At 46.9% G+C, this 27,575-nt stretch overlaps 1 protein-coding gene across 2 annotated transcripts in view; it reads left to right on the forward strand.

Annotated features, from left to right (window-relative positions):
* The window catches only part of TRPM1 (transient receptor potential cation channel subfamily M member 1), a 142,656-nt gene that overhangs the window by 46,202 nt on the left and 68,879 nt on the right, over positions 1–27,575 (forward strand). The window contains exons 1-2 of one of the 2 annotated variants that reach the window (XM_086711360.1): positions 1,626–1,748; positions 26,440–26,519. Coding sequence is in view for 1 of the 2 variants with exons in the window: in XM_086711359.1 (XP_086567485.1) it covers positions 26,440–26,519 (80 nt within the window). In the remaining variant the exon portion in view is untranslated. Of the gene's footprint in view, positions 1–1,625; positions 1,749–26,439; positions 26,520–27,575 lie in introns of those variants that run through there. The other variant, XM_086711359.1, reaches the window with a different exon arrangement.

The raw sequence follows: 27,575 nt of genomic DNA on the forward strand, positions 1-27,575 counted from the left end.
GAATTTCAGGTTGTCGATGGGCAGCCACATGTGGCTCAGGCCACCACATTGCATATGGCAATTCCAGGTTGCTTGCCTCACTGTGCCAGCTCTGGGGAGGAGGCATGTTCACTTTGGGAAGGCTCGAATCTCATTCTCTCCATTTATCTGACCCCAGAAAGGGCCCATTTGGCCCATTGTCTGGAGAGGCACTAACTGGCCGGCTGGGATGGGGGTGCTCACTGGCACTGAACACCAAGTTTCTCTACCTTGTAGCCACGATGGGGCACGAGTATGCCACTAGGGAAGACGAGACCCTCACCTGCCATGGGGGGCCTCCCAGCTCCTCCCAGTTTGATTCTTGACACCCCAGGAACACCCTGCCTCCATAATTCTGTCTTAATCTGTACCATCCGAAATACCGCCATTGCAGAGCCCCTCTGGCCCCTGGAGGAACTCCGGCTAAAAGCCCACTGAGTCTATCTAGAGCCAACCACAAGTTTACAAGGAAAACAACCCTGCCGCTGGGTGAGCACTGCCCTGCCCCCAGGCTGCATGCACCAGCAATACATGGGCGAAGTCACGCTTCACCCCCACTCTCATGGGACACAGTTGTCCACCTCTGGTAAGCACATACCTGAGGGAAGCTGATGAAAGCAAAGGACAGACCCCCTCCGCAGAAAATGGCCTCATCCACCTTCACAATCCAGCATCACCTCTGGAAGTCAGAGGCTCCTTGAGCCCCTGGGTGTCCTCCAGGTGTGGGAGTGGGCTCCTGCAGCTTAAGGGTGGGTACATGGCCCCAGGCTCAGGCTGCACCCCAGCCAGGGCTCTGGGGGGCTAACATACGTTCCTGCTCCACCTCACATGCTCACTCAGAGGCCTGTGTCCTCATCTACGAAATGGAAACCGCCCTAACTGCCGCTGCATCCAGTCTGTCTGCACTTCTGTGCACTCTTCTTGGAAATGAGAGAGGCACCCCGGGAGACCCACAAGTGTGTAGGGAGACCCAACCCCCTGCCTAGGGGGTTGAATGGAGGAGAATTTCAGGGTTTGGCTGATCTCTTTTCCTGCTAGGCTGAGAAAGCTCACTGAAAGCTGGAATAACCATGCCCATTCTTACAGTACACCCCCCATGGTGGTTTTAGGGTGACTGTGGATACGGGTCATGCAGGCTGCTGGTAGGATGGGGACAGTGGGGGTTAGGAACGCCCGGATGGGGACGGGAGTCATGTGGGACTCACACTGCATGCATACTGGAATTCACCTCGACCTCTGGCTCAGCCTCAGATGATTTGAGAAAGGATTACGGATGATTAGTGCCATGTGCTGCCTTCTCCCAGCTCCTCAGGGCCCGGGCACTGCCCGCCTGATGAGGGGCTTCTGAAAGAACGATTATGTCCAATTGTCTCAATTATGCAAACCATGCTGACATTTCTAGCAGGGGAAGGACTGGCGGGGGGAGGAGGGTCACTTCAAAGGGAAAGTTCTGGCTCCCCCCACCTCTCTCAGATCCCAAGGCTGTTTTCATGGGATCCCACACTGAGCAGCCTGGCAACATGGGGCCCTGGTTTCCTTTTCTGGCCTGGGAGCGAGGTCATGGGGCCATTGCCTCACCAGGATCATGAGGGGCCCGGCACGGGCGCTCACATGCTCCTCATGTGGACTTCTCCTCTTAAAGGGTGGGCCCTCCTCAGCCAGCTTCCTGTCTGGCCAGAGGAGGAAGCTGGAGGCCAGGCTGGGCCCTCCCCGCTCTGCCACTGTAGCAGGTAAGCTCAGGTGGGGCTAAGCGCGGGTGCAGGGAAGCTCAGGTTGGGGGCTTTGCTTCCTGGGGCCTGTTGCTCCTCTGCTGCTGAGACTGGCTGGATAAGGGTGTATCTGTTCTCAGCTGACAAGGCCTCCAGGATGATTCCCTGAGGGAACGAGCCCTGTGTCAGCCGGCCAACACCAGGCTCCAGTGTGATGAGGCTTCCTCAGAGCTGGCTTCTAAATGTAGGTGCCAGGGATCTGCAGAGAAGTCCCAGCTCCAGGGCTCAGCCTCCTTGCTGCTTACTGTTACTTCTTAGCATCTTACCTCTGTCCCTGTGCTTCCTGGAGAGCGTGCCTCTTCCCGTGAGCCCTTGCTATCGCTAAAGTTCTTCCGGGGCGGGGGGCAGGGGTTATATCTATAAGCCTTCATCAGCTGATATTTCATCTATTAGTTAAAACCTCAGGGTCAGGGGAAGCTCAGGGAAAAGATAGGTTCTACTACACAGGGCTGTGAAGGGAGGTGGGAATTCCCTCTCACTACCAGTGGGAAGTAAGAACCAGTTTCTGAAAGGCAGTTGAGTAGTATGCACCCAAGTACAATTCTACGTCTAGGGATCCATTCTGAGGAAAGAATCCTGAAGGTAGGCCAGGATTTACATAGCATTGTTTACTACAGTGAGACACATGAACAACCCAAATGTCCAAAACTGAGGATTGGGCACGTAAACCATGGTCTATCCACAGGATGAAATATAATGTGGCTACTTGCAAAAGGACAGAGAAGAATGTATAATGATAATGTGCAGAATGAACATGCTTTTCATGACAGACGCGCACACACACGTCTAATCTGTTCCCAGAAAAAAAAAAAAAACCTAGAAATATACTGAAAGTCTATCTGTTGTTATTCTAGGATGAAGGCCATATGGGTGATGTTTATTTATTCCTTGGTAGATTTGTATATTTCCTCTTCTTCTTTTACTTTAATCATTTTCTATAACAAATACATTTTCGTTTTGTTACCAGAAATTATACCTTTTTTTTTTTTAAGTTTAGCAAAAAGTAGCAGAAATAATGAGGAGCAGGCAGGGGCAGAGGTGGGGAAGAATGGAAATGTTTACAAGAGTCATTCCTGGGTTGATGAAGAATAGGAACTGAAAATGAAGGAGGGCAGAGAGGTAGGGAGGAAAAATATATGACAAATTTGCTCTGTCTGAATTAAATATTTAGGGAGGAATTAAAAAGGACACCAGCCTCTCTAGGAGCGGACTTCAGACAGGTTTGAATTTCGCGAAGGATTGTCTTTGGCAATCTTCACCAAATATCTTTCTGCACACTACCCAGCAGCAGTTTCAATTCATGGCATTTGCGATGGTATTTATAGCATAAATTGGCCACTGTCTGCAGTGTATTTCAGGCTCCAGAAAATGTAATTGGAAACGTCAACTAATGTTGAAAGCGTTTGCTGTAATTGTTTGTGTTTTATTGGTTATTTTCTAGGAGAAGTCTGGAATTTTGTTTGGTTTGGCTCTTTGCAACCCCACCTATTTGCTTTGCAAAGTTGATAAGTACAAGAAACAGAATGATATTCAGGCATTTTAAGTGGCTAGTCATCTTTGTACTGAACTAAGTGAAAACAAAACACACTTTCCATTAACTTAAAATCCTCTTACTTGGAGCATTTGATATTTTTAGAAATCTCCCTTTTGCTTTGATTGGAAATGTTTTCAAGATGTCCTCTAATTGTGTGTGTGTGTGCGTGTGTGTGTGTGTGCACGTGTGTGCGCACATCACGCACACAAAACCTGGGCCTGGGAAAATAGAGGCGGCCATCCAGGGGAATAATGGACCCAATCCCGGATCCTCTTCCACAACCTAGAAGTTAATGGGGTTCAACACCTTAATGCCTCCATTAAAAAGGTAGTAGCCAGAGACACACTGATATGCAAAGGGACCCGGGCAGTCGGTGGCTGCTATGCCCCTCATTTTCTAGCTCTATTAGATTCTGCAATCGGTGAATAAATTACAGAATCCACTGGGAGCAACCAGGGTCCAGGAAATGGTTGGTTCATTGCCCCAGACACACATCACAAACAGGAGCAATTTTCCCAGGCTCCCACAGAAAACACCACAATTTAACTTGCTATTTTCCAGAAACTGTGCCTTCAATTGCTATCTATGTCAGGGGGAAGAATACATTTCCAATGCTAGAGATAGCTTAAAGAAAACAAGCTAATGACAGCCCACAGCTCTCCCCTTCCCAGCTGCCAGGTCTTCTTGTTGCTATGTGCCTGCCCATTCCCCCCACTGCTTCTGGCTCTCACCCCATCTGGTCTGCTCTCCCCGTAAACGTGGCAGGGAGACAGGAAGTCCTGTGTTCATTCTTTAAGGGTTGGTCACACTTGCTATGACCCAAGGTAAAATTAATGCTGAATTGGCAGGTGGCCTCTCTCCATGGGCCATGGGCCCTCCCTAGAGATTGGGTATTAGGGAGGGCAAATGTGTCAGGCATGATGAGGTGGAAAGCATGTTGGCCAGGAGTCACAGCAACAGCATCTTTTTTCTGTTAATCATTGGAGAGGTAATACACAAATATATAAAGTTGTACAACAGTGCAGAAGAGCCAGATGAAGGTCCTAACACCCCCAGCCCCACTGCTGAGCACGCTTGATGGTTTGATGTGTATTGTTCTAAACTAGTGCCTCCCAGTCAACTGTGCCACAGGCATAACTTTAAATTGTACAGTAGCCGTGTTAAAAAAGGAAAGCCATGTTAAAATAAGTGAAACTAATTTTAGAATTTATTTAACTCAACATATCCCAACTATTATCATTTCAACATGTAGTTGTTACTAAAACAAAACTTATTAATGATATGTCATTTGTTTTGTACTTCAAAATTCGGCCAAATACTACTCCCCCACTTTTTTTGAGCTCTAATATCAGACATAAAAAATGGCAGTTTGCTGTCTTATACTTGAACTCACAGCATATCTCAGTTAAGATGGGCCAAATTTCAGGTGCTTAATAGCTGCATATAGCCAGTGGCTACTATGTTGAGCAACATAGCTCTAGACCTTTGCATATCAAGGTTTGTTCTTGTACAACTGGATCATACCAGAAAGATCTTAGTACAACTTTTTTTTCCAGTTAATAATAAAGACATTTACACTTTAGAACTTAACGTTCTACTTTAGAGTATCTGATACTTGCACAGCCCATGGTTGGATCTATCATCAATGGTTTACCAATTTCCTAATCGAGATGAAAAAAAAAATTGGAGGCTTCTAATTTTTCACTTGGTTCAAAATATATTGGAATAAACATCCATATATTGCCTCTGTATGTGTAAAAATGTTTCCAGATAGTAAACCCCTAGAAGTGGATGTGCTGGGCCAAAGCGTATGTTCGCTTGACCCCGTGACAGGTACTGCCCAGATCCCCTCCAAAAACAGGCTGCCAGGAGTCTGTGAGAGAGAAGCAGATCCTTAGCCACCAGGCAGCCTTGGGGTTTGGACCTTAGTTCTCTTAGATGTAAAAACGAGGAGTTGTGCTAACCCTTCCTTGTTTCTTAAATGCCCACTTTTACAGCTCAAATGTTGACAGTTCCAGCCCATGTCTCCGGTGAGTGGGGCTGTGCATGGGTGAGAGCTCCCTGTTCCTCAGTTGGCAGGGCAGGACCAGAAAGGCCGATGAGCAAACAAAGCTCCTCACGCATCTTGCCTGAGGTCAGCAGAAAACTCTCAATGAAGACCCGAACTCCTATTTTTTGTACAATTACTATTACACTGTCTTTTATTAATATGGTGTTGTCTACTAAGTGCTGTCACAGCAGATGAGCAGAGGAGAAAGGACCAGCCCCAGCAGCCTGGCTCTTGAGCTGGCTGCCACAGGCATCATGTTGAGCTACATCAACTTCACTCCCACTGGTGTGCCACCCAGCATCCCTCCCCACCCCTGTGGCCTCAGCAACATCACAGCCCCTGAAGGACACAGTCCTTGTTCACACACACCGCCAATAGTGTGGCGCACCCTCCCAGGTCCTGGGAGTCCTAGGAGAGGAAGTCCACCTAAAGAGTGGCAAAGGACCACTGAAAAGGAGAGGGTGCTCCCCATGGAAGCCAGGTGGGTACTGGGAGGTCAGCCTTGGTCTTCCAATCCTCTCTCCCATGGGTGCTGGTCTGAGCCCTCCCAGCCAGGGAAAACCAGACTGAGCTCTCAGGTAACGTCAAGGAGGCCCTATACACACTGGCTTTCCAACTAGTTTGCCCTCCTGAGCAAGCCAGTCAGGAGAGGGAGCTGCAGAGGGGGCCCCCCCGAGACCCTTGTGGCAATTCCCAGGTTCCCAATCAGGGAGGAGCTGGTGATGGGGGCAAGGGAAGATTCATCCATCCATCCCCATCCATCCCCAGCTGTGTGGGATTGAGTCTTCCAACCAGGGGCATGGGGTGTCTTTGCATTTGTTCAGACCCTCTTTCCTTCCTTCAGCAAAAGGTCTTATAGTTTTCAGTGTGTTGGTCTTTCACCTCCTTGTTTAAGCGTTTTCCCAGATATTTTATTCTTTTTGATGTTATCATCAACGAGATTGTTTTCTTAATTTCCTTTTTGGATTCTTCACTGCTGGTGTTTGGAAACACAACTTATTTTGGGTTAATGATCTTGCACCCCAAAACTTTGTTAACTTTGCTTATTAGCTGTAGCAGCGTTTTTTTTTTTTTTTTTTTGTGGATTCTTTCAGAGTTTTGCTTTGTTTTATTTTGGGCTTCATCTGTATTCCTAAGCAATATATTGTTTAGCTTTTTCTGCTTTTGAACTTTATATAAACAGACTCACACTGTGTGTCCCCTCGGGGACTTGCTTCTTTTGCTCTGGGTTATGTTTTGAGAGCCATTCATATGATGTGGTTTGTCTGTTTCTGTTGCCATGTAATATTCCCTCATGTGAATATGTGGGGATGGACTTACAGGTCCTACTGCAACTGGGCATCTGGGTTGCTATTTGTTGGGGATCTCATGAATGGGAACATGCATGTGGGGTCTCCTGGTACACACGAGCATGAGCACATTTGGGGGGTAAACCCCAATATAGAATTGATAGACTCAAGCATGTGGCTGCTGTGCTTCTCCAGATGATGCCAAAAGGCCTTCTATCTTCCTTAAAAGGAGGAGCTCAAAAGCATCTGCCCATTTTGGAGAAAGCATTTGGAATCAGCCAGAGGAGACAGATGTGTGATGAGGGACAAGGCTGTGCACAGGAGTCAAGTCCAGCTGCCTGGCATGAGGCCAGCCAGGACTGGTGGCTTCACTATGACCCAGTCTCTTCTCCTAGTGCCCATTCACCTCCCAGAGTCCCTACCAAAGCCCTAACCCCTCCACTGCCTCAACTTCCTCATATTTAAAACCACAGTGAGGGGAGCACGTGCTCTCTGTAGACCTCTGCCCCCCAACAGCCACTGCATCTCCATTCAGTGTGGCAGTCATCGTGACCACAGTGAGAAATGGGATCAGGGGCTCTGCCTTTTTTCTGCTGTTCCCTCTTCTGAGAGCACCTTTCCCCTTTGCTCCTGCGCCCAGCTGAATTCTCCTCAGGCTTCAAGGATGAGCTCCCTCCCTGTTTTCCCCACCTGGCAAGTCCCTCCCCAGGGAGAAGTCCTGTCCCCCCACACCATGCACAACTTTACAATGCCAGTGTATCTGCCTGGGAGCTCCCGAGGGCTGAGTGCACTCAGTACACCTGGAACCAGCAGAGCCTACAAGGTGAGGGGGCTTCATAAGCTACTAGTGTGAAATACACAAATGCTGGCTTTCTCTCATGTCACACAAGGTGGTCTGGGGCTACAGAGGTCCCAGTGAACTTCTGAAGACATATTTCCTCTGATGTAACCCTCCCAAGTTTTCAATGCTGAGCTGTGTGTAGGAACACTTATCTATAAATACATGAGCAGCCCAGACACTTGCCATGAGTCACGGGTCACTACAGACCACAGTGGTCACATAGATCTAGAAGAACACAGCAAATGAGAACCCCATTTGGGATGCTCAGCCATGCCCCCTCCTTCACACCCAGCCCCCCACCCAAATCTACACAGCTGCTCCCACACCAGTCCTCGCCTCCCAGAGTGGACCCTGCAGGAGTGCCCATCATTGCCAGACCCCTCGCCCCTTCCTCAAATTGTAACAGGACTCAAGGGGTTTGCCACTTGGGGTGCAGCATATTGAACACAACCCAAGGAACCATTGAAAGCAAAGAACTTTTTATTATTTGTTGCAGGTGAGAACACAGGGAGATGGCTCTCAAAGCACCATCTCCCTGTGGAGTTAGTATAGAAAGCTTTTTTTCAGTGTATCAGGGGGAGGGGAGGGGAGCTTGCATATACGTTAAGGAACGTATACATATCCTATTACTTAGGCACTTTGGTTCAATTCTGCAAGACTGTCAATTCCTAGACTGTCAACATGCTAGTGTGTACATTGTATGTTTGAAAAAATGGTGGAAAACTCCACCCACAAGAGGAGATCTTAGTATTATAATGAGCTAAAGGTAACTTCAGGACAACTCAGGGGTGAGGAGGAAGGGTGAGGCACTTCTATGCAGTCCTCAACTCCAATCTGGCTCAAACTGGCTCATGTAAGGGGCTGTCAGGGGAGACCCATCTAGCAAGGGGCTCTCAGGTGAGTGAAACACCTTGGCTGGTGTTTCCTTGGTGTCTCCTTGGCTGTAACTGTTGGTTCTGCCAAACAAAACCCATGTTTTCTCTACTTATGCCCCTTCCCCACCTCCCTTCTGCTAGTAGCGCTTAGGCCTCTTATTTGAGTAACTTCCCTTTGCATTTTAGCTAACAAAATCTGTCCCATCCTGGCTCTCAGTCTCTGGGAGTTGACTATTGCAAACTAGCCAATCTGCTGCACAGGCACTACTGAAATATGAGAGGTGCTTGCCGATTAATGCGTGCACGCTGGTCCCCAGGAGCCGCAGGAAACCGACTTAGCATGACTTAGATAATATTGTCAGCACAGAGCTGCTATGAGGCCAGGGAGGAAGAACACTGGTAAAAGAAAACCTTGGAAAAACACAAACCAAGATTTGTGTCTGACATTCTTAAGGGCTGGTGAGTGAGCCGTGAGTTTGGAAGGGAATTGATCCCTGTCTCATCAAAGTGTCCCTGACGTTGGGGACAGCTGGCCAGGCCTGGGCTTGACTCTTAGTCCTGCCTTCCCACAGGCTTCCTGCTTCCTCTGCCATTGACAGGGGAATTAAGAACAATGTATTCCAACGCCCACCGACCCTACCTGAAAGACCCTGGGCATTTAAACGGAAGCTAAAATCTTACCCTTGTTATACTTCATTCAGTTTATGCTTACTTAAGACACTCAAAAACTATTTACTGAATACCAATCTCTGCCAGACAATGGGCTTGAGGTTTTTCACACTAAACTGTGTTTAATCTTTACAACAATCCCACTTAACAGGCAAGATAATCGAGACTCAGGAAAGTTAAATAAATTGGCCACGGTCATAAAGATAGGAAACAGTGAGTCCAGGGGTGCCTGGGTGGCTCAGTTGGTTAAGCGTCCCACTCTTGATTTTGGTTCAGGTCATGATCTCATGGTTCACAGGTTTAAAGCTCTGCATCGGGTTCTGTGCTGACAGTGCAGAACCTGCTTGGAGGTCTCTCTCTTTCCCTCTCTCTCTGCTCCTCCTGCGCGCTCTCTCTCTCTCTGTCTCTCTCTCAAAATAAATAAATAAACTTAAAAAAAAAAAGGAAAAGGGACAGTGAATCTGGGCGCTGACTCAAGTATGACAGAATCCAGAGTCGTTTTCTCACCACCACACCTTTTATTGTATTTTTATTTTAGGGACCACCTTCAAAGCCTTAACCCAAAGAAAAGACTTTAATAGTAAAGCCCACTGGGAAGATTCTTTCCAGGGTGTGACTCCACGAGGAATATGCCAGGGAGGCGTTGCCTCCTAGTGGTGCCACAGGGTAGAATCCCATGCACCTGGGTAAAGCGTGAGGAAGCTCTCTGTACAAGTGATGCAGGCTGGCCGGGTCCAAGGATCAGCCAAGAGGGCCCTTGGCTTCCCACAGGAGAGAAATCAAGTGCAAGCCTAGAGGAAGTGAGAGCAGAGTTTACTGAAAACATACAGCAAATACAGACAGAGTGTCTGGAAGACTCAGGAAGGAAAGGAGAGTAAGTCTTGTCTTTGCTTGGGGTCTGGGGTATTTATTAAGGATGGTGATCTGGTGTATGTGTTCTCTCAGGCATCCAGGAACTGGTCAAAGCAAGGACAAGTGCTCAGGAGCCAGGAGTCTTGGTGTCATGGTGTCTGGAGTCAGTGGTCTTGGAAAATGTACAGGACAACCTCACCAGTCACTCCTTAGATGTTATCCATCATGCTGGAAGTCTCCAAAGAAATCATTAACTCCTTGACTTTACGAGGAGGACTTACATTAAGTCATGTGTAGGGTGGGGGTGCAGGTCCTAACATGAATAGAAGAGCAGGCCTTCCCAGGATCCCTGCAATTTCCCTAGTTCACAAGGGCTCAAGAAGATGCCCACAAATATCAGTGAACTGTCATTTTTTAAAAGTTCTTTACAAGAGTATGTGTGTTGGAATAAACAAGAGAGAATGTCTGAAGGGCACACAGCAACCGTTAGTGGGTGTCACTGCTGGAGGCTAGGGGTTGGAGGGAGAAGGAGGGAGAATCACTTTTCAATTCAGACACTCCTTTTTTTAAATGTTTATTTATTTTTGAGAGAGAGAGAGAAGAGGGGAGGTGCAGAGAGAGGGAGACACAGAATCTGAAACAGGCTCCATGCTCGGAGCTGTCAGCACAGAGCCCAACACGGGGCTCAAACTCAAGAACCATGAGATCATGACCTGAGCCAAAGTTGGATGCTTAACCAACTGAGCCACCCAGGCGCCCCTCAATTTAGACACTTCTAAATCTTTGTCATTGTTCCATTGAGCATATATTAGTTGAGGGATGCTTGTGGGGTTTGTTGTTTGTTTTAAATTCTAAGCAAAGGAAAAAAACCCACATCATCCCCCCCATGCCACTAGCCCATCCCCACCCTGTGCCCCAGGCATGAAGCTTTTGAGGCCATCTCTAAAAGGAAAAGAATAGGAAAATGTGAGCTCCAAATCAAGATTCAGGTCTTAGAGAGGTGGGTGTGGGGCCCTATAGCTGAAGCTTCTCTGTCCTTGTGGTGGATCATCGCCCAGGCCAGTGGCCTCTGCACCTCTTCATGTTATAGGGTGACCATGTTACAGGGTGACTCCCAGGCCTGCTCCCACCCATATCCACCAGGCCCCCTAGAATGTGTTTTCTCATTTTGATGCCAGGTCCACTTGTAACCAGGGCACTGGGGCGCAAGAGCACCTGGTCCAAATAGACCAGTTTCGGCCATTTCCCATTGGCAAAATCCAAAGGCAGAGAGGCAGGTGGTGGGTGAAACAAGAAAGGAATTTATTTCAGCGAGGCCAACCCCAGGAAGACAGCGGACTAGAGTCTCCAAGACTGTCTCCTAAGTGCGGAAAATACTTCCAGGTATTAGAGAATGTGGACATATAAGGAGAATAGGGAGAATGTGGGACAAAAGCCAGTGGGAATGTGTAAGTGGGCAGTGAAGGTCAATTCATCATTGTCTTGGGGTCAAATACACGGGGGCTCGCTGGCATCAGGACAGAACTTACTGCTCTTCCCATCACGGGATGATTTGCCCAGCAGGTCTTTTACCTGAGTTAAGAGACAAGCTGGAAAGGAGAACTTAATCAGTTAGAAAGTACCAGCTAAGGTCAAAATGGAGGTAGTTGAAGTCCTCTGTCACACTCTTCACGGGCCTCCCCACTGTCCTCCAGCCGCTGTGTGGGCCAGCGAGGGCCAACCTGCCAGGGTTACCAGTGACCTGTTGTGGGCACCATGCTGAGCCATATTGGAGTCTGTGGGAGAAAGAACAATGAGTGTCCTATATACACTTACCAAAATATCCCCTCATGTTTAAACCGTGTGGGAAAGTAAGAACTCTACAGTCAAAAAACATGACTGTATAAAAAGCCTCACGCTGCCCAATGTGCTGGCCTGTCACACAGTAAACCCTCGTACACTGCCCAGTGGGGACATGCTGGCTGCACAGCCCAAGAGCTGTGAGCTGATCAGAAACAACCCTAGCACAACGAGGCAAGATCATAAAGAGAGCAACAACCTGTCTTTAAAATGTTGATATCGTGATCACAAGGGATTCTTGGCATTGATTTTATCTTTTTTAAATTTTGTATAAAATGGGGCACCTGGGTGGCTCAGGTGGTTGAGCGTCCGACTCTTGACTTCGGCTCAGGTCATGATCTCATGGTTCAAGGGTTTGAGCCCTGCATCAGGCTCTGCACTGATAGTGTGGAGCCTGCTTGGGGTTCTCCCTCTCTTTCTTTCTTTTTTTCTTTCTCTCTCTCTCTCTCTCAAAACAAATAAACTTTAAAAAAACAAATCAAAAAATAAAATTTTGTATGAGATGCTATTTATCTTAGGTACTGAATTTTTGACACCCTGCCCATCACCCAAGAAAGGCACAGCAGGCCCAATAGTGCTATGCCTCCTGAGCACTGATTCCTTCCCTGGATGTCCAGGTGCCAGCACTGACATCAGAGACATCTCCTCTGACTTATCTCCCTTACAGCATGAACTTGCAGTTCCTTGAGAGGACTGGCTTGGGAGGACCCAAATAGAGCAGTGGGAAGCTGAGGGCCGCATGGGCAATGGATCTCAAAAGCTTGTTAAAATACAGGTTCTCACACCCTGATTCTGATTCCAGGGCCTGGAGTGAAACCTAGATATCTTTTTTTTTTTTTTTAATTTATATTTAGTTGTGGTAAGATACACACGATGTAAAATTTGCCATCTGAATCATTTTTAAGAGTATGGTTCACTGGCATTGAGTCCATTGACACTGCTGTCTGGCCATCATCACCATCTACTCCAGAACATTTTCATCCTCCCAAACTGAAACACTACCCATTGAACACTAAGTCCTCATTTCCCCTCCTCAGCCCTTGGCACCCACCACTCTTAGTGCCTGTCTCTACAAATTTATTTTAGGCGCCTCATATAAGTATTTGTCCTTTGTGACTGGCATATTTCACTTAGTGTACTGTCCTCAAGGTTCATCCACATTGTAGCAGGTGTCAGGATTTCCTTCCTTTTGAATACTGATAATATTGCTTCATATAGGTAAACCACATTTTATTTTGAATAATCCTGCTATGAACACAGGTGTATAAATATCTCCCTGAGGCTCTGTTTTCAATTCTTTGGGGCATATGCTCCACAGTGGAATTACTGGATCATATGGTAATTCTAAGTTTCATTTTTGAGGAGGTACCATAACTGTTTTCCATAGCATCTGTTTCATTTTATTTTTTTATTCTTAATTTAAAAAATCTTTTTAATGTTTATTTTTGGGAGAGAGAGAGAGAGAGAGACTGGGGGAGGTGCAGAGAAAGAGGGAGACACAGAGCCTGTAACAGGCTCCAGGCTCTGAGCTGTCAGCGCAGAGCCCGACGTGGGGCTCGAACCACCAACTGTGGGATCATGACCTGAGCCAAAGTCGGACGCTCAACCAACTGAGCCGCACAGGCGCTCCAACATCTGCTTCATTTTAAAAGGATTATTAATTTATTTATTTTGAGAGAGAGAGAGTGGGGGAGAGGCAGAGAGAGAGGAGGAGAGCAAGAATTCCAAGCAGGCTCCATGTTGTCAGTGCAGAGCCCGATGTGGGGCTCAAACTCATGAACCATGGGATCATGACCTGAGCTGAAATTAAGAATCAGATGCTTAACCGACTGGGCCACCCAGGTGCCCCTGCTCCATTTTAAAATTCCACCCATAGTGCACAACTGTTCCAATATCTCCACGTCCTCACCAACACTTGTTATTTTCTGTTATGTGTGTGTGTTTTCAATCGTAGCCATCCTAATGGTGTGAGCTGATATCTCTCTGGTTTTGACTTACCTTCCCTAATGATTAGTGACACCGAGCATCTTTTCATGTGTTTGTTGGCCATCTGTATGTCTTTTTTGGAAAACGACTAGTCCAGTCCTCTGCCCATCTTTAATCGGGATGTTTACTGTTGTTGTTATTGTTAAGTTGTAAGTTTTTGTGTGTGTGTTTTGTTTTTTTTGTTTTTTTTTACATATTCTGGATGTTGATTCTCTATCAGATATATGATTTGCAAATATTTCCTCCTGTTCCAGAATTGCCAGATACTTACATTTTTAACCACTTCCCCTGCACCATCTTTGAAGAACACAGGCACAGACCCTGTGGACCCCTTTCTAGAAGCAAGTTTCTGGGCCAGGTTCTATCAAAGAGAAGGAATAGAGGGGAAAAGATAGGGAGGAGACCTGGCTCCACTCAGGACCCAGTGGCCCATTCTAGGACAGGTAGCAACCCTCACCTGAGCACCTACCAGGCATAGGTCTCCAACACCTGAAAGAGAAGAGGCAAGGAGAGTGGTGCAGGCCCTGGCACCCAGAAACTGTGGCTTCCCCCATCCACAGAGTAAGGCAACCTCCTTCAAAAGTATGATCCTTCTGCACCTGGGGTCTTTTGCTGCATCTGTATGACCTGAAGGTCTTTCCTGTCAATGGTAAAAATGAGGAGCCCGTATCAGTCTCAGTACCCTAAGCCCAGCTGCTGCCTGTGTGGCTGGCCTAGCTGCATAATTAAGTATCTGGATTGCTCTGATGGGCTCCTCTTTTCTTCTGTTTTGCTTTGGTTTTTCCTCCTAATTGACTATTTGCACTTGCTCAGGGCTAATAACCACCCTGCATTCCATCCAAGGTCAGCAACCCCCTCACTTAAGGTGAGGTCAGCCTGGCAGGTAGCACCTGTGAGAAGTGTATCCGGCATCTGGACAGCACCACTTTGAATTAAGGCCTTGTCTTATGTGGTTTGACTGCATCAAAAATGATCATTCCAAAAGCAAATGGGTGTCTGCTCACATTTTAACAGGAAAACCAAATTTTGATGAAATCCATACACCAAATTCTGGCAAGACTTTTGTCTTTGTCCATTCAGGTTACTATAATAGAATGTCATAGACTGGGAGGCTCCTAAACTTAATTTCTCACAGGAACGCTGGCAAGTCCAAGATCAAGGCACCTGCAGATTTGATGTCAGGCGACCCCTTCCTGGTTCACAGATAGCTGTCTCACATGGTGGAAGGAGCAAGGGAACACTCCGGGGTCTATTCTGTAAGGGCACTAATCCAAGTCATTAGGGCTCCAACCTCCTGACCTAATCACCTCCCAGAGGCCTCACCTCCTAATACCCTCACACTGGGGTTAGTATTTCAGCATGTGAATTTTGGGGGAACACCAACATTCAGTCCATTGCAACTTTTTCTACAAGTGTAGAAAAATAGATAACCTTTTTAAATTCTGAATTAAACTACTAGTTACCATTCAAGATGTGTCCTAGGGCTCCATTATTTGCAATCACAGCTTAAAATATGCATAAATCCAAGATGATGGAATGGGAATCTGCTGTGCTATTGAAAGATTACAAAATTAGTGATGCTGCTGAAACATCAAAGGTGTTACCATGAGGCTGGCCCCTTGGAGCCCACTACAGTTGGGAGACCCTGGGCTCAGAGACTCTGAACACCGGCCAGGTACCATGGGCACAGTCTCATTTTCTTTTTTTCTTTTTGTCTTTAATTTTTTTAATGTTTACTCATTTTTGAGAGAGAGAGAGAGAGAGCAGGGAAGGGGCAGAGAGAGAGGGGGGTCTGAAGCAGGCCCTGTGCTGACAGCAGAAAGCCCGATGTGGGGCTCGAACTCATGAACCGTGAGATCATGACCTAAGCCAAAGTCAGATGCTTAACCGACTGAGCCACGCACTGCACATTTTAAAAGATGAATTTTAGGGTATGTGAATTATAGTAAAAAGAAAGTAAAAAGGGGGGTGCCTGGGTGGCTCAGTCGGTTGAACATCCGACTTCGGCTCAGGTCACGATCTTGAGGTTCGTGAGTTCAAGCCCAACATCAGGCTCTGTGCTGACAGCTCAGAGCCTGGAGCCTGCCTCAGATTCTGTCTCTCTCTCTCTCTCTCTCTCTCTCTCTCTGTGCCTCCCCTGCTTGTGCTTTCTCTCTCTCTCTCTCTCTCAAAAATAATTTTTAAAAAACTTAAAAAAAAAAAAAGAAAGGAAAGGAAAAGGGAAAAGGTCACTTCCTATGGCCTAAAGACCCAGCTCTGCTCCCGGGCTCCAGTCTGGAGGATCGCATTACATTGTCCCAGGAAGGGCCCCTGGATAGAAGAGGGTTGGAGGTCTGGGGAAGAGGGAACACTGGCCAAGGAGAGGCGGGGGCTCTGATGAACCCCCCCACCAGCGTTTCCTCCAGGCCAGCCCTGTCACCTCCAGGGGATGGTGATGATAAAGCACAGGAAATCAGATCTTGAGGTTCTCCCAAGCACTATCACTCAAGTCTCATGTTATCATCCCCACTCTACAGATGTGAAAACTGAGGCCCAGCACCTGAGGGGCAGCCTCAGCATGGGCCCTTACCTGGGGCTCCTACTGGTTCTCTTTGTTGTAAGGGGCCATGAGGCAAGGTCTGTCCGGCTCAAGAGTCTCTCCTTGTCTGGCCAAAGCAGGAGCATCAGCCAAACCACACCGAAATGGCCTGTGGGTTGGAGCCCAAGGCCTCCTTCTTGCTGGAGTGAGTGGGTGGCAGGTGGAGTAGGAACAATTGTGGAGTTTTAATCTTTGTGCGCCTGAAGATGGGTGGCCTGTGCCAGTGTTTGGCGGGGAAGTTGTCTGGTTCTCTGGGATGGAGAGTTTCCAGGCATGCAGGTGCTGCCCCAGGTGAGGCCCACAGGTGCTCCTGGCAGCCAGGCAAGGGCAGGTCGGGGCCCTGTGTGGGGACCCACAGCCACCTACCACTGTGCGAGAACATCCACCAGCGTTCCCACACACAACGGCATTCCAGAGAAGCCAGAAATCCAGATTTTCACATGTAATCCCCCTCTGGGTTAATAATAGCAGAGAATTCTTCTCTTTATACAAGGGTCAAATCAAGTCCACGTGTGGGTCACATGCAGCTCTGGGATGAGCATTTTGAGGCGTTGGCTCTAAATACATACAGGAGATAGGCAGTTTCCTTTGGCTAAATGGGTCCACAAATCAGTCATTTCACTGTAGGGTTTGCTGTTAATTTTGGCCCAAGAAACAGGGCCATTGAGTAAACAGAGACTCGCCTAACAGTAAACCAGCTCTTATGTTTGGAAGCCACTTCCCAGGATCAGTCACAGCTGGCCCAGGCCAAACACCACTCCTTGCGGTCCTGGCCCTGTCTCCTGCCTCCCTCTCCTCCCACAGGCCCCACTCCCCCACCCCTCAGCCCTCTCACCCTTCCCAGCCCCCACCCCATCACCCCACCCCAGCCTCAGTCTTCTCAAAGGTGTCCCCCTGCAGACTCCTCCTTCCTCTTGCACATCTCCTAGAGGGTCATCCCCCTGGTGTGGGCCACACTCCAGTCTTCCTACTGGTATCCTGGCTCCCCTTTGTTCCCCTATAACCCAGCCCCATAAGTTCATGCTGCCCCTCTGCCCACCACTTATTGTGACCTAAAGTCTGTGCAGAACACGCCCACCTGCATCTTCGGTTCCAAAGTCTGCCACATACCCAATCCATGCTCCTCAGCAAGCACCTGCAGCTCTGTCTGCCACAGGGCCTTTGCACATGCTGTTCCAGCACCCTAGAATTCCCTTCTGGTCTTTCACTTCACAGTTTAAATGTATAGCCTGTTCAGCCAAGACTTCCCAATCTAACAAGCCTCCTACCCCACCCCACGTGCACACCACCATACTCTACCACACCCTCTTCTTTATTCCCTTCATGTTCTTACCACAATCAGCAATGCTCTGGTTTATCTGCTGCCTTGTTTGCTATTCTTTGCTACTTGACCACAATGGAAGCCCCCTGAGGGTAGGGCCATGACTACCTGGCTCACCTCCACCCCCAACTCAGAGCCCTGAACCCAGCCAGCCCCACACTGGCCACATGATGGCACTCACAAAACACCTGGAACATGAAGACGTGGCAGCCTAGTTTCTGCCTTCACTTCACTACTACGAGAAAGGCCCACTAAACACTCATCTCCTGGGGGGGCCTCCTCCTGCCCCTCCATGGCCCATCCCCATCTCACTGAGGTGGGAAACCCACCCCCTTCCCTCCATTTCCTCACCCACCTACTGCTCAGCACCACTTCTTGCCCTCAGTCACCCTGTTCCCGTCCCTCCCCCCATTCTCCACCTGCATCCTCACTCCCTCTGCTGTACACATGCTGTTCCACCCACCCCACCATTCCCTGTCCCCAAATGTCTTCAGCCCACCTGTCCAAATCTTGCCCATACTATGAAGTTTCCTCCCCGTACTTACCCACTCTGAACTCTGGCACCTGGTGGTTTTTGAACCACCAGGTGAAGACTTGACTGCATACCGCCTCTATTTCCATCATGCAACTTACTATCCTGTGATAAAACTAATGACTAGGATTTCCATTTATATCTAGTACCTCCCAGATACTGTACAGGTGTTATCCCAGCTGAGGCTGAAAGTATGCAAAGCAGTTCCCATTTCAGAGATGAAATGGGGGCGGTGGGGGGGGCTGCATGTGACCCACACATGGACTTGGGCAGCTCAAGGGGCTTGGGGAGCATGATGGTGGCACCACCTCTGTGTCTCCTCACTGAGCCTCACAGACAGACTTTCCAGTAAGTGAGCACTCCTGCAGGTGGGATTTTAATCTTCAGTGCTAGTGTTCCTCATATCTGGCCCTAAAGCACTTAAATAACCATTTGAGGGGCACCTGGGTGGCTCAGTCGATTAAGCATCTGGCTTCAGCTCAGGTCATGATCTCTTGATTTTGTGGGTTCAAGCCCCACGTTGCACTCCGTACTGATGCTCAGAGCCTGGAGCCTGCTCAGATTCTGTCTCCCTCTCTCTACACCCCTCCCCCACTTGCACTCTCTCTTTCTTTCTCTCAAAATAAATCTTAAAAAAATAATAACCATTTGTGATGGGCAGGAATATTTTGGATGAGTGGGCACCATCTCTGACCCAACAGGGGGATCTGAAGGGTCTATAAATGAACCACAGGAGGCTCTGCTCTTCTTTCATTTCACAAGGATGCCCTTTGTAAGGTTCCATGGCTCTTTGTTGTTACCTTGGCGGTACTCAGCCCTGGTAGCAGAGGCGGGAGGGGAAGGAGGAATGTTTGACTCAGGGGTCCTCCACCTATTGCCTTTCACCTGCATCAGTGACTCCCAGCCATTCAGGAGGCTGAACCCCTCCCCACCATGAGCAGAGAGTCTCCTCAGGTGACCTAGGTTACCTCCCTTCTGCTCTGTGTGCACCCCACTGGGGTGTGTGGGCCCAGGGGGCCAGACTGGGGTAGGCCAGGTTGATAAGAGCTGGGCCGCCCTGGAAATGCTCCACCCGAGGGATTTATTGATTTATTTAGTCATTACAGGGTAATGAGAAACTTCTCTTTGCCAGGCACTCCTGGAGGCACTGGGGATAAAGCAGAGAACTGAACAGGGCTTCGCCTTCCATGGCTTTTGTAGGAGGAGAGAGGGAAGGGAAGAGAGGGAGGAGGTTAGTGGGATGGAATGTATGAAGGACAGAGAGCAGGGGGTGGGGGTGTGATGGGGAGCCAGAGAGCCTCCCTGAAGAGGGGACATTTGAGTACAGGCCAAAACACTGTGAGAGATTGCAGGCAAAGAGTGGCTATTGTATCTTTTGTTTATCCTCAGAAGATTCTAGAATATTTCTGGAGACTCAGCAGTAACTTGGAATTTTGAACTGAGGATGCTCTTCAGGACTAAACTTTTTTTAAAAAAATCAGTAGTTGATATTTAAAGTAAAGCACTTTTTTCCCCAAGGGAAAGTATGTTAGTCACGTGCTAACATATTCATTAGGAAAAAAAAGAAAAGATTTTTGGTGAAGCAGAGAGAAATGGGGCCATTTTGTGGATGCCAGCTGCTGTTCTTGCCCAGGGCTCCAAGGGCTGGGGTTTGGCACTCTGAAAAGGCCCCCTCCCAAGTTTGGGGGTAAGGTGTGGGCCAATACTCCCTCAGGGCAACAGATGCCCTGCACCTGCATGTAAAGGAGATGGGGGAGGGGGGCACTCCTTGATGGAGGCATTTAAATGCTGCCTGAGACAGAACAGACATTAATAAAAACAAGAAGCACATTGCTGCTTTCCAAGTTCTTCATCCACCTCAGCATATTAAATCCTGTAGGGCAAGTTGTATTTCCCCCTTTTGATGATGTGGGACTTAAGCCTAGTTGTTCAGGAGCTGGACCTTGGTTTTCTGATTGCCCACACTGCATTGCCCCTGGGTTTCCTAGGAAGTGCCCACTGACTGGTTTGTTGTGCTAGGGGGCGCTGAGAGGGAGGGCCTAGGGGACAGGCAGAGGGGGCGGGGCCTAGCAGGGGCAGGGGGCGGGGCCTAAAGACGGGGCAGGGGGAGGAGCTGAGAGGGAGTGGGGTCTAGAGGGCAGGGCACAGAGGTGGAAGGGCATTTCACTGTCGTGTCTTTCCACAACGGCTAGAACCATTCCCCAGTCTTTCCTGGTCACCTTGACATTTTTGCAGAGTATGGGTCAGTTATTTTGTAGGATGCCCCTCAGTTTGGGTTATCTGAGGTTGCTCCTGCTTAGATTCAAGTTATGCATTTTTGGCATTTTTATCTCTCATGCATTTTATTGGGAGGCTCATGGTGAATCTTTGTTCCATTACTGGTGATGTTCACTTGGCTTTAGGTGGTGTTCCCCAAATTTCTCCACTGTCAAGTCACTAACTTCCTCTATGATTAGTAACTACCTGTGGGAGATACTATGAGATTATGTAAGTGTACTGTTACTCTTCAAACTTTTACCCACTACTTTTAGCATTCATAAAACATGAGTGATAGTTGCCACATGGAGATTTTCTACGTCCATCATTCCTTCTGTATTTATTAAATGACTTACTACTGGAGGAAAGAGCGTTCCCGTCACCCCTATGTATTGAATTATGTATGGATTTATACCAGTGTGGGTCCATGGGCTCTAATTTCAGTCAAAAGGTTGTACTTCATTATTGTAAGTACTTATTTTCATGCTCAATTATCCCAGATAAAGCCAGTGAGAGTCCCTTCAAAGTGGCTTCAGTGTTCTTTTGGCAAGTTCCCACGTCAAAAGTAAACACTTACTGGCTAAACAAGATGTTCCAGGTCCTTCTTGTACTCTCCCTGCTCCAGTCTTGGATACAGTCATTTCTCCAAGAAGCCCCAGTTCGCTTCAGTGGAGAACAATATTTAGAAGCCAATATTTGAGCACTAAATATACTCGTTGGTGGTACGCCCTTTCAGTGGATAGAGCCAGGAAATACATGAATGTGTACACATATAGACATACGTGAGCATATGTGGTAGGCATATGACCCCAAAGACCCTAGCCTCCTGGTATTTATGCCTTTGTAGTTGTTGTGTGGGTCCCAGCCTACTGTTAGTGATGCTCTTGGCTAGGAATGACCGAGGCATTCACCAGAACCTGTGTTATTCACAGCGAACCTCCACAGAGACTCCCCCTGTGGAACCAATGTGTCTGGACCAGCCCTGTAATTCTTATTATGACTGCAAGATGCACTTCAGCAAAAACTGGCAGGAAACTCTGAGGAACAAGATTTATTACTCACAAGGCTTGAGTGTACGTGGCATACCCAATGGGCCACATAGCAAGGACACAAGTAGAGATAGAGATAGCAGATCCAGAACTCTGCCTTTATTAGTGTCCAAGGGTGGGATGTCTAGGGTTTAGAGGGTTCACTCTTTATGGTGAATTTCAGGCATTAGAGCAGGTATTAGGGCACAGGAAGGGCAAGGGTCAGTTCTCTAGGTTAACCAGCACTTTCTGAAAGAGGGAGCTTGGTGAGCGGGGGCAGCCTAGTTCTTTATTTGGCTGTTTTGTTAGTAGCTGTGTTGTATATCTGGCAGTATATTTACTCGAGATGGATGTCTTTGACATGAATGCCTCAACAGTCAAAAGCTGAATGTCAGGCACTCACATTACAAGAGAAAAAGCTTAATGTTCACTTACACTATAGTAGTCCTCTCCACCTGATTGTGGGCAGCCAGAATGGGAGACTCTTCTAATGCATGGAATACAGCTAAAGAGATATCACTTCAGATACATGGTTGTAAAGAGACCATGGCTTCTCTTGTGTGACTCTTGCACTCCCCACTCTGATGGAGGTCACCCACCATGTTGTGAGGTTCCTTGTGGAGAGGCTCACATGACAAGGAACTGACTGAGGTGCTGGGCCCAAAACCCTTGAGAGGACCTAGATCTTGGCAACAGCCACATAAGGGAGCTAGGACTGGGTGCTCCCCAGTGGATTCCCTTTGGATGAGACCATGGCCCCACCCACAGCTTGGCTGAATCCCTGGGAGAGACAGAGTCAGAAGTACCCAGATATGCTACATTCAATTCCTGGTCCACAGAAACTGTGAGGTAATAAATTTTATTGTTTTAAGCACCGAGTTTGGGGACAATTTGTTATATTAAGCAATAGATAACTAATACAATATGTTATGTATACTTGTGTGTGTGTGTATGTGTGTATGTGTGTGTGTAGAGAGAGAGAGGGAGAGAAGGAGGGACCACACCTGCCTCTATCTGGTCTTATATCTATCTCTCTACATGTTACAAATCATGGGTACACACTGACCATTTCAATTTCACTCCACTGCTCCAGGGATTTATTCTAATCTTCCCCACTCTCCATGCTTGTAACCTTTCTCCAACAATGAGAAACCCAGCCCCCATTATCCACAATATATTGATTTCTCTGTTCTGTCCTAGAATACACAAGAAGTAATTTCAGAATCGCTGTCCTATGTCTCTGTGAAAACCTAGCCTACTCATGGGAGTTCAGTATTTGTTAGAGCTCTTATTGTCTTTAATTGAAGGCATATAGTCCAAACAATATGAACTCTATTTTAAAAAGGGGGGCGAGTATGCTCTCCCAGCTTCTCTGGGAAGTGAGGAGTGATGTGCAAGAGGGGAAACATATTTTCTTTCCAGACAGCAAATGCTCTGCTTGGCCATTTTGCCCTGGATTTTTCTAACACTCCACAGGAGAAGGGCTGGGACCTGGGCTTCAGGGGCTCACCACTCTGAGGTTTTTCCTCTGAGTGGATGCAGCCACTTTCCTCTCATTAGTGATGTGGTTTTCAAGCAGTCATTAAATTACTTGGAGACTAAGGTGTAGTGTTGCTTTCTGATGGCCCCTCAGGAAGGTTTTGAATTATAATCATTCCTGTTATTCAAAAAGAAGCCAAGTAACCAGCTGACTCTTAAGACCTTCCCAGAAAGGCTCGGGGAACCATAGGTCCTTCCAGAAGGATGAAAACCCTGATCAGACTATCTCAGCATGACTAAGACTGGGGCCAGGACTATCTGTGGAGCAACGAAAGTGGCACTGGGGCCTTGACACGACCTCATCAAGAAGGGCATGTGTGACATGTGGTCATTGCCGGCACGCTCTGAGGAGACAGCATCCATGGACACAAGGGAACCCCTAAATTGGAATTGCTGCCCAGATGGGTGAGGGCCACAACACCCTCAGGTCACAGGTCACAGGTCACACTGTGACGCTCGCTCTAGAGACTGTGGGAGAGTGGCCACGAACATGAGGCTCTGTCCTCTGCAGTTTCTCCAAGATCTGATTCAGGATTCTCCAGGTTTCACAAGCTAGGTCGCTCCATTTCCCTGTGTCTGCCCTCCTCCCTCAGAGATACACACACGTTATATACACACCACATTTTACATAGCACACATGCCACATGCATAGCACACACCACACATATTACACACATCACACATATAATCATACCCACTCACATGCACACCATCACACATGTGCACACATCAGACCACACACACACACACACACACACACACACACACCATACACTCTACACCCACACACCACACATACATCGCACACACGCACAAATACATCACACAAGCACACACATCACACGTACACAAATATCACAACACATATTGAGCCAGGCCTCAAGGAGACACAGGGAAGGATGTTGGCACCCTGGTAAGGTGGACAGGTTTCCTTCCTGCCTCGCTCAGCTCCACAAAGCCACCCTGTACTGCCAACCTCCTTCAGCACATGTGCGGGCATCACATCCTCTGACACTTCCAGGGGGTGGTGACCCAGCTTGCCCTGGAAGTCCCCAAGCACCCCAAATGCTTCTCCTCTGAAGTCCCCAAGCACTCAGCACAGCACCTTGCACAAAAAAAAAATCTTCAACAAATGGATGTAGGTAAATGAGAGGTCAGGAAATGAAAAATGACAACAGCTAATTTTTAGAGTGGCAGAGGGTTTTTTTCCCTTTTTAAAAACTTGTTTTATTTTAGATTTTCATTTCAGGCAAACTTTTTATATTTTTAAATAGGTAATACCTTTATATAATTCAAAATTTTAAAGGAAGAAAAACCCAAAGTTTTAATTTTTTTAATATTTATTTATTTTTGAGAGAGAGAGAGCATATGAGCAGGGACAGGCAGAGAGAGGGAGACACAGAATCCAAACTAGGCTCCAGACTCTGAGCTGTCAGCACAGAATCTGACATGGGTCCTGAACTCACGAACCATGAGATCATGACCTGAGCTGAAGTCAGACGCTTAACCAACTGAGCCACCCAGGCACTCCAAAAAACCCAAAATTTTAAAGAGAAAAATATAAGTTCCTACACGTGGGCATTTATTGCATCTTTATTCATGTTTGCCAAAACTTGGAAGCCACCAACTTCAGTGGGTAAGTGGATAAATAAACTGTGGCTCATCCAGACAATGAAATATTACTCAGCACTAAAAAGAAATGAGCTGTCAGGCCATGGAAAGGCATAGAGCAATCTTAAGTGCATATTAGTAAGGGAAAGAGGCCAGTCTGAAAAGGCTGCATATGTATGATTCCAACTATAGGACATTCTGGAAAGGGCAAAACTATGGAGACAATAAAAAGATGAGTGGTTGCCAGGAGGTGGGGTAAGATGGGGTAAATAGGTAGAACACAGAGGATTTTTAGGGCAATAAAACTATTCTGCATGATACTATAGTGGTGAACACATGTCATTATACATTTGTCAAATCCCTAAAATATTCAACATTAAGAGTGAACCCTAAGTAAACTGTGGACTTTAGGTGATTATGAAGAGTCAATATAGGTTCAACTTTGGTACCAAAGGTACCACTTTGGTAGACAATGCTGATAATTATGGAGTCTGGGCATGTGTATATGGGAACTCTCTCTACCTCCGTTTCAGTTTTGTTATAAACTAAAACTGCTCTTAAAAAATAAAGTCTTTTTCGGGGTACCTGGGTGGCTCAGTCGGTTGGGTGTCTGCCTCCAGCTCAGGTCATGATCTCACAGCTCGTGAGTTTGAGACCCACGTCAAGCTCTGTGCTGACAGCTCAGAACCTGGAGGCTGCTTCAGATTCTGTGTCTCCCTCTTCCTCCCCCTGTGTTCGCCCCTCCCCTGCTTGTGCTCTGTCTCTTTGTCAAAAATAGATAAACACCAAAAAATTTTAAAAATAATAAAGTCTTTCTCAAGAATTTAAAAGGTGTGTCCTCTTCACCCATCACCCATGTTCCCCAGGCCTCCAGATCCCATCTCTTGGAGGGAACCATGTTAGCTGCTCCTTGTGAGCCCTTCCCAGTATATTATGTCTATTGTCAAGCAAGTGTGTTTTCATATTAATATTTCTTCTCTGTAACTTTAATGACAATACCCGAGAGATTATTCCATGTCTTACTTTTTTACTTACTATAGCTTGGTGATCATTCCCTATTGATACAGAGAGAAAGTCTTATTTTTTTAATAGCCACAGAGAATTCTATTGATGATTGTTCCATAACACAGGTACAATCCCCTACTGATAGACAGTAGGTGATGTCCAGTCTTTTGATATCATGAACAGTGGTTGCAATAAATAAATGAATATGTGTCATTTTGCATGTATTCAGGGATACTGATAGAGTAAAATACTAAATGGTCAAAAGGTATATGCTTTGTAATTTTGATATTATTGTCAAATTGCCCTTGTTAGAGGTTGTACCAACTTCTAGCTCCAGCAGCCATGTTATATAAGTACCCATTTCTTCACAACCTTCAATATTTTTAATGATAAAAATAACATTCAGTGAATCTGAGCACCAGTTAGAGTCCACTTGTAAAATTACTATGGTGTATGGGTGCCTGGAAGTCCAAAGAAGATGAGGTTCTTGATAGCAGACAAAGTCCTAATCGGACGCTTGCAGACTTTGTTGGCTTTTCCAGTAACTCACATTTATACCAGGGCTTGTCTGGGCACTGGCTTGCTCCAGGACAGCATAATGCCCCCTTTGCAGACTTTGACTTGCATGCAAAGCCTAGGTTTTGTAGCCCTATGGAAACCATGAATACCTACTTCCAAGCCATTTCTCTGAAAAAGATTCTTAAAGAGTTGCATCCACCATTATTGAAGGTGTCTATTCAGATATTTTGGTCAGACTTCCTGTTAATGATTTTTTTTAAGTAAAATAATGAACTCTGATGATTGTGTGGGACTATATTGGTCTAGTTTTCACTTCTTTCTCTTCCAGGGACAGAAAGCTTGGATAGAAAAAACGTTCTGCAAGAGAGAATGTGTCTTTGTAATTCCCAGCACTAAAGACCCTAACAGGTAAATTGGAAGTCACACCTAAGACATTATCCAAACCAGCACTTGTTCACCAGTTGCCAGCAACTATTCTTGTACTTGCAGGAGGGGGAAGAGGAGGGAAGAAGAATGGCTAGAATCCATTCCCTATGGGAGTCATTAATCAGGGAATACTTCAGCTAAGAAGCTTCTCTGTCAAGATGCAGGAAAGATTGTTGTCTGACACTCATCCTAATCTAATGTGAACTCTCATAACCAGATGGGCCTTCAGTGTTCTTCCTAGTCTTAGGGAGATCAAGATTTCCAGGGTAGCTTCATGGCTTCCTGTTAGAGTTTCATAATGCTATTTAGGTAAATAGGTACCTCCAACACAGTTAAGATCTGAATGGTTAAGTGAACTAGATGTAACTCTGAAAAGGTATAGTTTGTACACAAAATGTCAATTTCATTCACCTAAATAAAAATGAATCTGTTGGGGCACGTGAGTGGCTCAGTCAATTGAGCGTCTGACTCTTAATTTCAGCTCAGGTCATGATCCCTGGGTCATGGGATGGGGACCGCGATGGTCTCAATGCTGAGCTGAGCATGGAGCCTGCTTAAGATTCTCTCTCTCTCTCTCTCCCTCTCTGACCCTCCCCTGCTTCTGTGCCCTCTATTTCTCTCTGTATCTCTCTCTCTTAAAGTAAAAAAAATAATTAGGGGCACCTGAGTGGCTCAGTTGGTTGAGAGTCTGACTTCCGCTCAGGTCATGATCTCACGGTTGGTGAGTTCAAGCCCTATGTCGGGCTCTGTGCTAACAGCTCAGAGCCTGAAGCCTGCTTCAGATTCTGTGTCTCCCTCTCTCTGTGTTCTGTCTTTCTCTCTCTCTAAAAAATAAATAAACATTAAAAAGATTATTTTTAAAAATTAAAATAAAATTTTTTAAAGAAAATGAACCTGTTATAAACTAAACACAGGTCTTCTAAAGCCATGAAAGTGATCAGAAATGAATTTAGCTAAACCTTACCATCTCTGAGGACAACAGCTATGGGCTGAGTTTGGAGAGCCACTGAGAGGATTCACCCAATATGAAATCCATGC

This window comes from Puma concolor, chromosome B3 (assembly GCF_028749965.1).
Source record: "Puma concolor isolate L17-30 chromosome B3, mPumCon1.1.hap2, whole genome shotgun sequence".
In the NCBI taxonomy this organism is placed as follows: Eukaryota; Metazoa; Chordata; class Mammalia; order Carnivora; family Felidae; genus Puma; species Puma concolor.